Source organism: Myxocyprinus asiaticus, chromosome 13 (assembly GCF_019703515.2).
Source record: "Myxocyprinus asiaticus isolate MX2 ecotype Aquarium Trade chromosome 13, UBuf_Myxa_2, whole genome shotgun sequence".
Lineage (NCBI taxonomy): Eukaryota > Metazoa > Chordata > Actinopteri > Cypriniformes > Catostomidae > Myxocyprinus > Myxocyprinus asiaticus.
The window spans coordinates 41,155,184-41,167,223 of record NC_059356.1 but is presented as its reverse complement, the minus strand read 5'-3'; the positions used below and the strand labels follow the sequence as shown (position 1 = coordinate 41,167,223).

Here is a 12,040-nt window from a genome sequence, read left to right as displayed (position 1 = left end):
GATTCCCAGGACTTTTCAACATGCCTTTAAGTTCCCTTGCCTTTGCTCCCTCGTGTCCCTCTGTCTTCTCCCTCTTTTTTTGTTCTCTCCCTCTTTTCCCCACCCATTGAGAGCTATGTGTACTGTATGTGAAAGAATGTCATCATGAAGAGCTCTCCGCTGCTGTTTCCCATCAGAAAAACCAGTCCAACTCTGTTGTGTCCAAATCCACATTAAATACAGGTCTGGGTTTATTTGATTAGCTTTGACACACATGACAACATCCCAGCTTGTGCCATTCTGTCTGCCTCTGTAAGGGACTGATTGAGCAGTACAGAGCAAACAGAGATAATTACATTCAGAAAGACTAAGAGTTTCAAGCAGTTCCAGCATTTTAATTGTAGACTGATGTCATTTATCTTTGTTTTTGATTGTCATTAGTAGATCCAATAAGGTGCAACTGAAATCAGGACAGTGGTGGAAAGAGTACTGATTTTTTTTACTTGAGTAAAAGTACGGCTACTGAAGAAGTAATTCACTTGAGCACAAGTAGAAGTACTGAGAAATATTATGACTCAAGTAAGAGTAAATTTCAGAAAATTACAGTTACTTTATGGAAATTATATTATATATAGTATATACTCTTCCATTTTTAGAACACAAAGACATTTTTGTTCTTGAAAGAAACTAATTCTTCCTTTCACCAAGAATGCATAAATTTGATCAACAATACTGCCAAAATCATTAATTGCAAATTATTATTACAGTTTGAAATAATTGTTTTAAGTGGTATTTATTCAATTTTTTCTTTACCTGTAATGGCAAACATATACAGTGTCACCTGTTCCTTACAAAAGCATTCTAAAGTGCTAATTTGGTACTCAAGAAAATGTTCTATTATTAGAACAATTGAAAATGGTTGCACTACCATGCGGAAATCACAATACAGTGGGGGTTTTTTTCCTCATTTGCTGAGGTATTTTGTTCTTACAAGTTGATTTACACTTGCAAGTCAAATTTTGGTTTTAAAAATAGGCAAAAAGAAACACATTTCTCCTGAAATTCTATTTTCTCCTAAAGTCTATTGTTTTAGAGAGATGAAGGCTATTCCATGCATTACTGTTTTGAAAAAAGAATCTCTAACCAGGATAGAGAGGGAAGTGGATGGCCAGATGCAAAACAAAAAGACAAGTAAATCACAGTCACTAGTTTGAGAAACAGAATCCTCACAAGTCCTAAACTAGCAGCTTCTAAATGCCAAAGACCTGCATTGCTGCAAGAGGATTCTTGGACAATTCTATGAATATTTTAAGAATACAACATTTATTTAAATAGAAATAGACATTTGTAACAATCTAAATGTCTCTAAATCGTTTCTAAACTACATAATGTGCATTGTGACTGAAACACATTCCTATATCAAGTTTTATTCTCATTCACGTATGTCCAAGTATTTTGGCTATTAAGTTAACATACTGTACAAAACTAATATAATGCAATATCACAGAGGAGAAATTTATCTTCTATGATATTGCAGCAATTATTCAGATATGGAATGAGATTATTAAGCAAACTGTTATCAACTCCTAAATGCAAACTGAATAAAATAAGTCAAAAATAAAAATTTCACACAGTGTTTTGTGAGAGATACAATTGCTTTAAACACTAAAAGTGGTTGTTCTGTATATGTATTCTTGTATTACAGTTGTAATAATAAAGTCTTAATTAACATTATGGTTCTTTAACATATTGAGATATTATTATTAAACAAATTGTAACACTATGTTTTGTGATTTCTCATACTTTCTTTAAATAACATCCATCCCTTGTGCACTTTTGGCCTCTAGCGGGTGAAGCTTTTTAGACAGAAAAACAGCAGCGCAGGAAAGTAAAGTACAGCACCGTGAGTGAGAGTGTTACACACTAGGACAGTTTATTTTGAACAAGAGTGGCGAACGGTTATGGAATTTAACACGGGAGCACAATACCGAACTGATGCGGATTGATAGAAGCGGAGAGCCCGTCTGTGCGCGATGAACCGGATGGCGGGAAAAAAAATAATGATCAATGAAAAGTCAAAAGAAGGTTGCAATGTGTGTAATTGTAACTATATCAGATATTATTAACAAAACACGGGAACTCATTGCGTGGGCATTTTTTGGCCCCATATTTTGAATTTCCGTGATATTTTTGTCAATTTCGGTGGCATTTTTGCCCTCGAGTGCCCATTAATTTCCGACACTATTGGCATTGTATCTTTCTAAGGTATTTAAATGTTTGTTTTAGACATATAGAAGCAAGTAAACAAGATATCCCCACATATATGTCCAACTACATTGTGTTAATGTTTGACACAGTTAAAACATTTCCTACCTTAAAAACAAGTGAAGTTTGATCAGTGGTTAAACGTGTTCAGACGGTTCCCTCGTACCTGAATGAACAGCTCCTTTCCAGAATAAAATTAAATATGCAGAAAATCACAGAATTACAGTTCTTGTATAGTGACAGGGCAGAAAGTCTTGGAGAAGCTTGAGAAGAGAGGACACCGGCAGTAGTTTATGCAAGCTGCTGTGCTCATGATGCTGTGCCTAGCGGGCTTCCGTCGTGCCACGCACAGCATGTTTGAGTTTATAAACAGATCTAGCGCTTATAACTTTCTTCTTCCCAAAAACTCACAAATATTCTGTATTTTTTAACTTCGTAATTGTAGTGAAAAATAACTGTAGCGAAGTTGAATACTTCATTTTTAATCAACTCAAGTAAAAGTAAAAGTACTATTATTTATTTATACTTAAAAAAGTAGAAAAATGTAGTCATGTACTGTAATGAGAGTAGTTGTAATTAGTTACTTTCTACCTCTGAATCAGGAAGTATATAATGAAATACTTCACTGTAATCAGACCTATCAGCATATATTTGCTAACCTGAGCTCTATCTTGACCCCTTTTGCTCTTATATTAGATATATAAGATACTGTATATTTTATAACAAAATATTTCTCATTCTCAAAGAACTGCCTTTGTTAGCCGAAATCATCACTTAAACAAAGGTTTGAAGTGTTTTTTTTTTTTTGTTTTTTTTTCTAAAACCATTCTGAGATTCATCACATAGTAGTTTGCAGGTGGTGAGCTGAACACATGCAACCAAGTGTGCAAATACAATATGAGTGGTAACATCAGGCTCAGACCACCCCCTGGTGTCTGTTTTATGTAAATACCCTTTTGTACCATTGACATTTCATTTAAAGTCACAGATAAGAGTGTGCTGAGAGTTCAGTCAGTTTGCTAACATCCACAATAGTGCAACAATGCCTGTCCAACTTTGAGCCATCTTGGTTTTGGAAGTGTTCCCATTCCCATTCATTTTTTCCCATAGGGATTTTATAAAATACTTCATAAAAGAGCTGTTGGTCTTGAACCAAACCAACCAGCTTCGAGATGAATCACAATATTACAAGCTTTGATTTGAAGCAAATAAGTATTTAAAATTGGACAAAAAGACAAAGACTGTGTGCTGTCTTTAATGAGGGAATGAACTACAATCCCATAAAGCACTGCGAAAGACATGATCAAATTATCATAAGCAAATCAAAAAGATTGAAAAGTATAAAACCATTGATTTAAAGTTGTTGATTATAAGTATAGCAACAATATATAATATTGTTTATATAATATGTAAATATGCAAATATATAAGTAGAGTGAGAGTGTAGGGACACAATTTTGTCATTCATAGTGTATCTTGGAAGTGGGTGGTCGCTACAGAGCTCATTGGGTGCACTTTGTATGCCACGACTCTCTGATTAGTGGATCCTTTTCCTTCAAGATAATGGGCAGTGTTGTTTTTTACCTGCCGCTATTAAACACGACTTATTTATTTTATTTTTTTTACTTTTTTTAAAAAGTTACAATAGTACAGACTGATGGCTTCAACAAAAATATACACTGGCGGCCAAAAGTTTGGAATAATGTACAGATTTTGCTGTTTCAGAAGGAAATTGGTTCTTTAATTCACCAAAGTGGCATTCAACTGATCACAAAGTATAGTCAGGACAGTATTGATGTAAAAAACAGCACCATCACTATTTGAAAAATGTCATTTTTGATCAAATCTAGACAGGCCACATTTCCAGCAGCCATCACTCCAACACCTTATCCTTGAGTAATCATGCTAAATTGCTAATTTGGTACTAGAAAATAATTTGCCATTGTATCAAACACTGCTGAAAGCTATTTGGTTCATTAAATGAAGCTTAACATTGTCTTTGTGTTTGTTTTTGAGTTGCCACTGTATGCAATAGACTGGCATGTCTTAAGGTCAATATTAGGTCACAAATGGCAAAAAAGAAACAGCTTTCTCTAGAAACTTGTCAGTCAATCATTGTTTTGAGGAATGAAGGCTATACAATGCTTGAAATTGCCAAAAACTGAAGATTTTATACAAAGGTGTACACTACAGTCTTCAAAGACAAAGGACAACTGGCTCTAACAAGGACAGAAAGAGATGTGGAAGACCAGATGTACAACTAAACAAGAGGATAAGTACATCAGAGTCTCTAGTTTGAGAAATTGACGCCTCACATGTCCTCAGCTGACAGCTTCATTGAATTCTACCCGCTCAACACCAGTTTCATGTACAACAGTAAAGAGAAGACTCATGGCCTTATGGGAAGAATTGCAAAGAAAAAGCCACTTTTGAAACAGAAAAACAAAAAGAAAAGGTTAGAGTGGGCAAAGAAACACAGACACTGGACAACAGATAATTGGAAAAGAGTGTTATGGATCTTAACCCCACTGAGCTTTTGTGGGATCAGCTAGACTGTAAGGTGTGTGAGAAGTGCCCGACAAGACAGCTACATCTATGGCAAGTGCTACAGGAAGCATGGGGTGAAATGTCACCTGAGTATCTGGACAAACTGACAGCTAGAATGCCAAGGATCTGCAAAGCTGTCATTGCTGCACGTGGAGGATTTTTTGATGAGAACTCTTTGAAGTAGTTTAAGAAGTTCTGACATTTTTTTCAAATTGTAATAGTAATTTTTACTACAGTAATTTTTCATGTTATTAATGTCCTGACTATACATTGTGATCAGTTGAATGCCACTTTGGTGAATAAAAGTACCAATTTCTTTCCATAAGAGCAAAATCTGTACATTATTCCAAATTTTGGCCGCCAATGTATATAATCGATTAACAACCTCAGAGCTCATGGTAAGTCTGTTGTGATGAGGAGGAGGATGGGGCAGAGGAGAGGGATAAGTGCAGCGGAATGTGGCAGTTCGGGAGAGAGAGAGCCACACGCAGCTGCAGTGTGTGCGTTTGTATTCAGTGTCTTTTTGTTTAAGTTTTCATTAAACCATAATTTTGATGGTTCAGCCGGTTCCCGCCTCCTCCTTTCCCATTTTGAACCTTGCTACATTGGTGCTGAAGCCGGGAAGGAGGAGGGATACGCTGTCGTGGAGTCCTCGCCTCTACCAGCCAACCGAGGAGCAGCCGCGGCTGCCCGCCCGGGGACGGAGACATCACTGCCGGCCGCTGAAGATCTGAGGCACGCTGCCCTTTCTCCCCATAGAAAAAAAAAGAACAGAGAAAAAAAAAGAAAAGAGAGAAAAGAGGGGGAGGAGCTTGACTGTCTGCCCGGGGCCGGAGGACCCACTACCGTCCACCGGGGGAGGAGCGAGCTGTCGTCTGCCAGAGGTTGGGGAGTGGCTGAGGGCCAGGCGACAGCGTATCTGGGCGCTGGCGAACCAGGTTATTCCTCTATCTCCTCTCTCTCTCACTGTCGCTCCGCTTTGCCCTTTCCCTCTCCTCTTTTTTTTTTTTTTTCTCCCCCTGTCCCCCGTCCCCCTCCCCAGTCCTAGCGAGGCGGGGTAAAGCCTGCCAGCAGGCGGGGCCAAAAAGGCAGCCCCCCCCCCCCTTGTATGTACAAGATGTACATCAAGCCCAGGGTTCCCCGGCCTGTGGCAAATTTTGAACCTTGCTACATCTGTCATTAAAGTTTATAAGCTATCAATAAAAATGTATTGGCCTATGGAGAAATTTAACAGAATTTTTACTTCCAGAATCTGCATGTTGCACTCTATTGATTCAAAGGCAGAGTGCATTTCTGATTGTGATTGGCTACAAAAGCATGGGACGGCCACGTGACTCTTTTGCAAAGCTCTAAGGGCCTGTCACACCGAAAACACTCAAAAAGAGCGCTAAACAAAGTTAGTGGCAGCGCCACTAAAAGAGCAGAATGCAGGTGTCACAAGAAGTGCTTTTATCAGTAGAAGGTATTTTTTACTTGCCACATGTAACAAATGTGACCCTGAAAAAACAGCGAGATGCAACCCAACGCTCAAAGATGTCCGTCAACCACATATGTATAAACAATTGACAAAGTGCGGACGGATGCAAAAAAAAACAAACAAAAAAAACAAATGTGAACGGCCCTTTATGCTGTATTGTACAGGTGTAATATCTCAGGACACATATTTGAATGATATCCCTCAAGTAATAGAGGAAACTGGAACTTTTTTATTGTCAGATTTTATTTGTCAGGATTTTATTTATTTATTTATTTATTTTTTACATTCAAAAAGCTTTCCTCGATGGTCTGACAAGTAAAATTAAACTAATAACAGTGTAATATAATATGCAAACAATACAGAATGTCTATCCAGCTATAGACCAAAGAGAGCAAGGTTGAGGTATTGTTTTGGGTAGTTGCACTGAAATTGGCAACTGGAATAAATACTAGTCTACTGATCATTTATCATCATTAACATTAGTTCATTTAATTTTCAATGACATTAGAGCAGTCATGTAAACAATGTCCTCATGAATTCATTACATTATTTCTGCAACATATCATTTACACAGTAAAATGTTCAAATTATGGTAGAAAGAGATATTAAATTATTAAAAATATGTATGAAAATAGCCTATGTACACAGATGAGGTCAGGTGTTTTAAAGGTGTCACGACATGAGAAATTAAGTTTTCCTTCATCTTTTCACATGTAAGAGTTCATTGTACTGTAAAAACATACTGTAAGTTTCAAAACTCAAAACATCCTCCTCACTTCAAAAAGAGCATTTGCTGAAACCAAGCTGCCAAACCGACTCGTTCTCTACTTCCTCCACATTGTGATGACACACTGTGTTAGACATTTGCATCTGACTGCCTCCACAACAACACATCAACGCCTGCTTTACCTTATCACTTCCATAGCCCCACCCAGTAGCAGTGAGCAGTGAGATGGCAAGGAGAGAGCAGGTCAGTCAAAAGCAGAGAGCCATCCATAACAGAGGGTGTTTACTGTCAAGTCTTAAAAGAGAAGCAGCACCAAAACTGAGCGTCAAAGTGAGAGTGAAATTTTTTACACATATATGTGTAAAGTGTAAAGTTTTACAAATATATGACTAAAATTATAAGTGAACTTCAAGGAACATATTAAAATAATTACGTTTTTATATGATGTGTGTGAAGAGTGCTTTAGTGCAGGTTATAGACCTTATTCACACTAGCGCCATCTTTGATTTTTAATGGGAATGACAATGAGGCTCTGAGGGATAGACTCAAAGTCTCTTGAATGGCACAAATGGTATAAAGTTGTAAAAAGCTCCTAGATCAAATCTGATTTTCTACAACTCATGTTGTCTGGAGTTCTTTGTATACTTTGTACACTGTAGAGTAAATGTTCTTAGAAATATATTTTTCAATGTTTTGTCCACGGAATGATCCAAAAACACTTTAAACTGCAGTGCAGCCCATTGAAGAGACAGTAAATCTATCCCTCACAGCCTAGCCATCAAAGATGGCGCTAGCGTGAATTAGGTCTTATATATGGTGAGTTTATTACACTTTGTGTGTGTGTTTGTCTAAATTCTGATTACCACAGCCACAACTGGCCGTCAAGTAATATGCCCCATCTTCAGTGAATTTCCTGCAGAGTCCACACACTATTGGTGTTATTATTGTCTGTTTTCATTCCTTCCTTTTGCACAGCGAGCTTGTGGAAGTCAATGTGTCTAAACTCAGCAGCAAAAATCCCGAACAGTGCAAAGAAGCACATGACCAGAGCCCACTCAGAGAAAGCAGCTTCAGAACGGTAACCTGTGATATGGAAAGCACCCACTGAGAGGAAGGAAGGTTAAGGACAAGATCAGGATACAAAGCAACAGATCATGAAACAGATTCCAGTCCTGGATGCTGATAGGTCAATGCATCATTCCAATCCATGCTAAAATACACAATATATTAACAGCTATGATGTAAAACATGTATTTACCTTGCTACTGAAGTGAGGTAAATTATAGCCTTAGTTTACATGTTAGGGACTGAATATTTTTAAGAAAGAATACACTTAATGAATCTGCTTAGTAAAATAACATAATATATTTGTTAGTAGATGTACTTATTATTATTAATGTTAATAAATTTTATTTGTATAGCACCTTTTATATATGAAGTGCAGCTTAAAGTGCTTCATACTGTATATCATCAATTAAAAGTCAAAGAAAGTGACTGCATAAAAAAAAAAGTAGTTAAAAAAATATATATGAAATTTTAAAAAAATGTAAAAAAAAAAATATCTTTAAAATAATAATAAAAATTAAAGCATTTATTTACACAAAAGTAAATAAAGAAAAATTAAACATTCACAAATACATGCAGACCGCTATCAACCAAATGCTACTAAAAATATTGCCTTTAAATGCTTTTTAAAACTGTAAATGCTGGAAACCTGTCTACTTTTATTATGAATTACTATAAAATTATTGTACTTATTATTATTATTATTATTATTATTATTATTATTAAAGTACTAATATTATTAATTACTCTTAAATTATTGCAATTATTATGTCATTATTATTATTATTATCATCATCATCATCATCATCATCATCATTATCATGTATATAGCTACTTTATTGTGAGAATCCATTATGCTTAGTGCCTATTAATGACTTTAAGCTGTAAATATATTCAGAATATAGCAAAGCCTTTTGCACCTTTTTGCTTAAATATGACATAGATTGCATTTTTTAAGGATATCAGAACCTTTATAAAAAAGCCTTCAAAACTTAGTGAAATTGCTAAATAAATAAATAAATAACAAAATAAGCTTCATTTAACCAATTGATTTTGCACGGTTCAGTTGAACTAATCTCATTTCAGTAAATAATCTCCTAGAGTTGAAGGATACTGCAGATGACCAAGACTGTGCACAGGCTGCAGAGGATAATGCGCACTGGCCCCACCCAATTCCGGTCATGTGACGGTTGGGCGCGGTACGTAAGCCACGCCTGGACCCAAAAATAAGCCAAACCCAGGAAGAAGGCCAGGAATGCACCGAGCAGGTGAGCCCCCTTCACCACTGATTGCTGTATGGACACACACGGACGTGAACCAAACCATGCATAGAAAGGCATATAACACATTAAAAAAACACTGATAGCAAGTAGTAACCATAAACCACAATTTGCAGGTACAGCGAATATTAGAGAATATTGATTTGGCATAAAGTGAACTTATTATGCACAACACACACATACATATGTGTACCCAGGGACGGATTAAGCACCGGGCCGATTGGGCCGTTGCCCAGGGGCCTCTAAACCCAAAGGGCCCCGAGCTCTAAATCAATAATTTTTTTTTTTAGATATCTATTATAAATCCACGTAAATGTCAGCCTTATGTGAAATACCATTTGTTCGGCCAAATACATGCTGGACGACAGCAGTGCGAGCATAGACACTCGAGTGTGCACTCAGGGAATCTGCATCTCACAGGTGCAGCACGTTTATTTGAAGGACTACAGACAACAGCGTCTGGTTTACAAAACGCTTCCAAACACAAATATAAGGTGCAGTTTACCCTGGCTGTGTACAAAGTTGATTGGTTTAAATTCATATAAGCGACAGAATTCGTGCAACAGTATGGAGGACTTTAAAATGTTTAAGTCCTGCATGCATTTAATGTTTAATGATAAAGCGAAAGATGCCTTAATACCCTAAATACAGTATGTGCATGATAACCTTTTGTAATATTTGGTTAACCGCGAGAGTTCACGAATGGTTATTCTGTTATTTTTTGGGAGTCAGGACTCAGGAATAAAGAATGTTTATTCCCATGTGGATGCGTCAAACACAATCTCAGATTAGCAGGGAATAAAGTGCACAAAAAGAGCCTAAATAGCACAATACATAGATCTTCAAATGATAAAATCACTTTAAAGTCGAACAAAATAATCTCTGTCACTGCCTGCAACATAGTAGGCCTATTATTAATCAATGGAAAATGCATAATTCTGCCCGAGCAGGTTCACTTTCCATGAAGCAGCGAACGCTGCGGTTTATAGGACTTCTTCAGGATACTTTGATTTTTAAATGATTCAGAATTTAACTTGTGTAATTATTGTCTGCACACCAGAGCAAAAGGGGGAAATAAACAGTTGCTCACCATTTATCAAGTGCTGAAACTTTGCCAGGTGAAAACAATCTGGAATCATGTGTAACAGTCACATTAAGTCCAATTTGCAACCTGAACTTCATCAGAATGTCGATTTGTGACACCAGCGCTGAAAAAGCTTGATGCAGCGCAACAAATTGTGAAACAGAATACAGATGTCTCGAGATGCGTTAATAAATATTGAAATTCTTTTTAAGTTAACAGTGTCAGAAAAACTGTTTGTCGAGTACCATCGGACTCAGATCAGGTTGAAGACCTCTAAACACGTGCAGAATAACCGAATAGTGATTTTGATATTTGAATACCATGCACATCCCTATTAATAACGCATGATTTTGGATCGGTTCATAATTAAAAAGTACATATAATTGGCCATGTAAGACATTGCTCCAGACTTTTCTTCCGTCAATTTGAAAAATCCAACCAAATCTGGCAAGCGTCCTGTAGCGCGTAAAGGTGAACTTAGTTGCGTGACATGTCATGGGGGTCTCCATGGTGTACCAGCCTATGGGCCTCTCAGTTCTTAATCCATTCTTGTGTGTACCTGGAAGTTTCCGAGAACAGAAATGCCAATACTAGAGATGAAACCAAGCACCAAACTGGATGTGTTTGTATGAGATGCACAGCCCAAATCCCGAACCTGCTGAAATCTTATTGAGACGATCCACAGAGCTACAGAAAGAGAGACGAGGTCAAATAGAGACTGTACAGTAATGTAGGCCTGTTTCCAAATGAGACCAAAACACTCACCCAGAACACAGCAAATGTTGCAGACCTGAGAAAACAGGCAGCTTTGGGGGTTGTAAGAGCCACATGTGCTGAAGGAAACAATACACTCACATTCATTTCTATGTTTCTGCCACTGAAACATCTTACAGACACAAATCTTTAGTAAGACTGTATTATGCATTTTACACTCTGAAGTGTCAAAGCGCTCTGGTAATAAATGTCATTTTGGCTCATTTACTCACTGTTTAACTGGTATTGAAGTGTATACCTGATATACGGGAATTCTTCAGTTATATTTACTGTGTTATTGGACACAGCCATGCCATAGCTGCCACACATAGACACAGAGAGAGTTTTGAAACACTACAAATATTATAAAGTGGAAATATTATAAATTGGATATTGAAAAAAAGCGAGAAAATAAAGAAATACTCACACTACCCAAATGCCAACAGTCCCAAACACAGCCATGGTGACAGGAAGTAATGCCCACACCCACATGATGGACCAGTCAGATCACCTGTAGATAGACCAAGTGACATCCCCTCCATTAATATGTATTAATTTATTTCAGGCAGAGGCTATTTGCACCCCGATGCACTGCAAATAGTGGCAGATACTATTTTCATCCCTAATTAAATACTAAAATACAGTATAGGGGCATCACTGTAGCGTATTTATTGTGTTCATTTAGACACCATACACCAACCCCTAACCTAACCCTAACCTTCCCTTACAAAAATTAACCATGGTTTTACTACAGTAACCATAGTATCACCATCCTACCTTTTCTGCTATTACATTCCCTTGCACAGTATATAACAGATTTGTATTTGCACTACATATATGTGTGTGTGTGTGTGTGTGTGTGTG

General features: G+C 37.1%; 1 protein-coding gene across 1 annotated transcript; it reads right to left on the bottom strand.

Moving 5' to 3' along the window:
- Positions 1–7,229: 7,229 nt before the first annotated feature.
- On the bottom strand, positions 7,230–11,682 carry tmem150b (transmembrane protein 150B). Its single transcript, XM_051713675.1, has 6 exons — positions 11,604–11,682; positions 11,436–11,495; positions 11,189–11,256; positions 10,983–11,110; positions 9,174–9,351; positions 7,230–8,098 (listed from the first exon to the last, which is right to left on the bottom strand). The coding sequence occupies exons 1-6, from the start codon at positions 11,666–11,668 to the stop codon at positions 7,896–7,898; spliced, it is 702 nt and encodes a 233-aa protein (XP_051569635.1). The 5' UTR covers positions 11,669–11,682; the 3' UTR covers positions 7,230–7,895.
- Between the last annotated feature and the right edge of the window lie 358 nt (positions 11,683–12,040).

Excerpts from the sequence above, each read along its gene's own strand:
- tmem150b (XM_051713675.1), bottom strand. The coding sequence starts at position 11,668 with ATGTGGGTGTGGGCATTACTTCCTGTCACCATGGCTGTGTTTGGGACT. Across the intron at positions 11,496-11,603 it reads ACTGTTGGCATTTGGGTAGT|CTATGGCATGGCTGTGTCCA; the intron begins GTGAGTATTTCT and ends TATGTGTGGCAG. Across the intron at positions 11,257-11,435 it reads GAAGAATTCCCGTATATCAG|CACATGTGGCTCTTACAACC; the intron begins GTATACACTTCA and ends TGTTTCCTTCAG.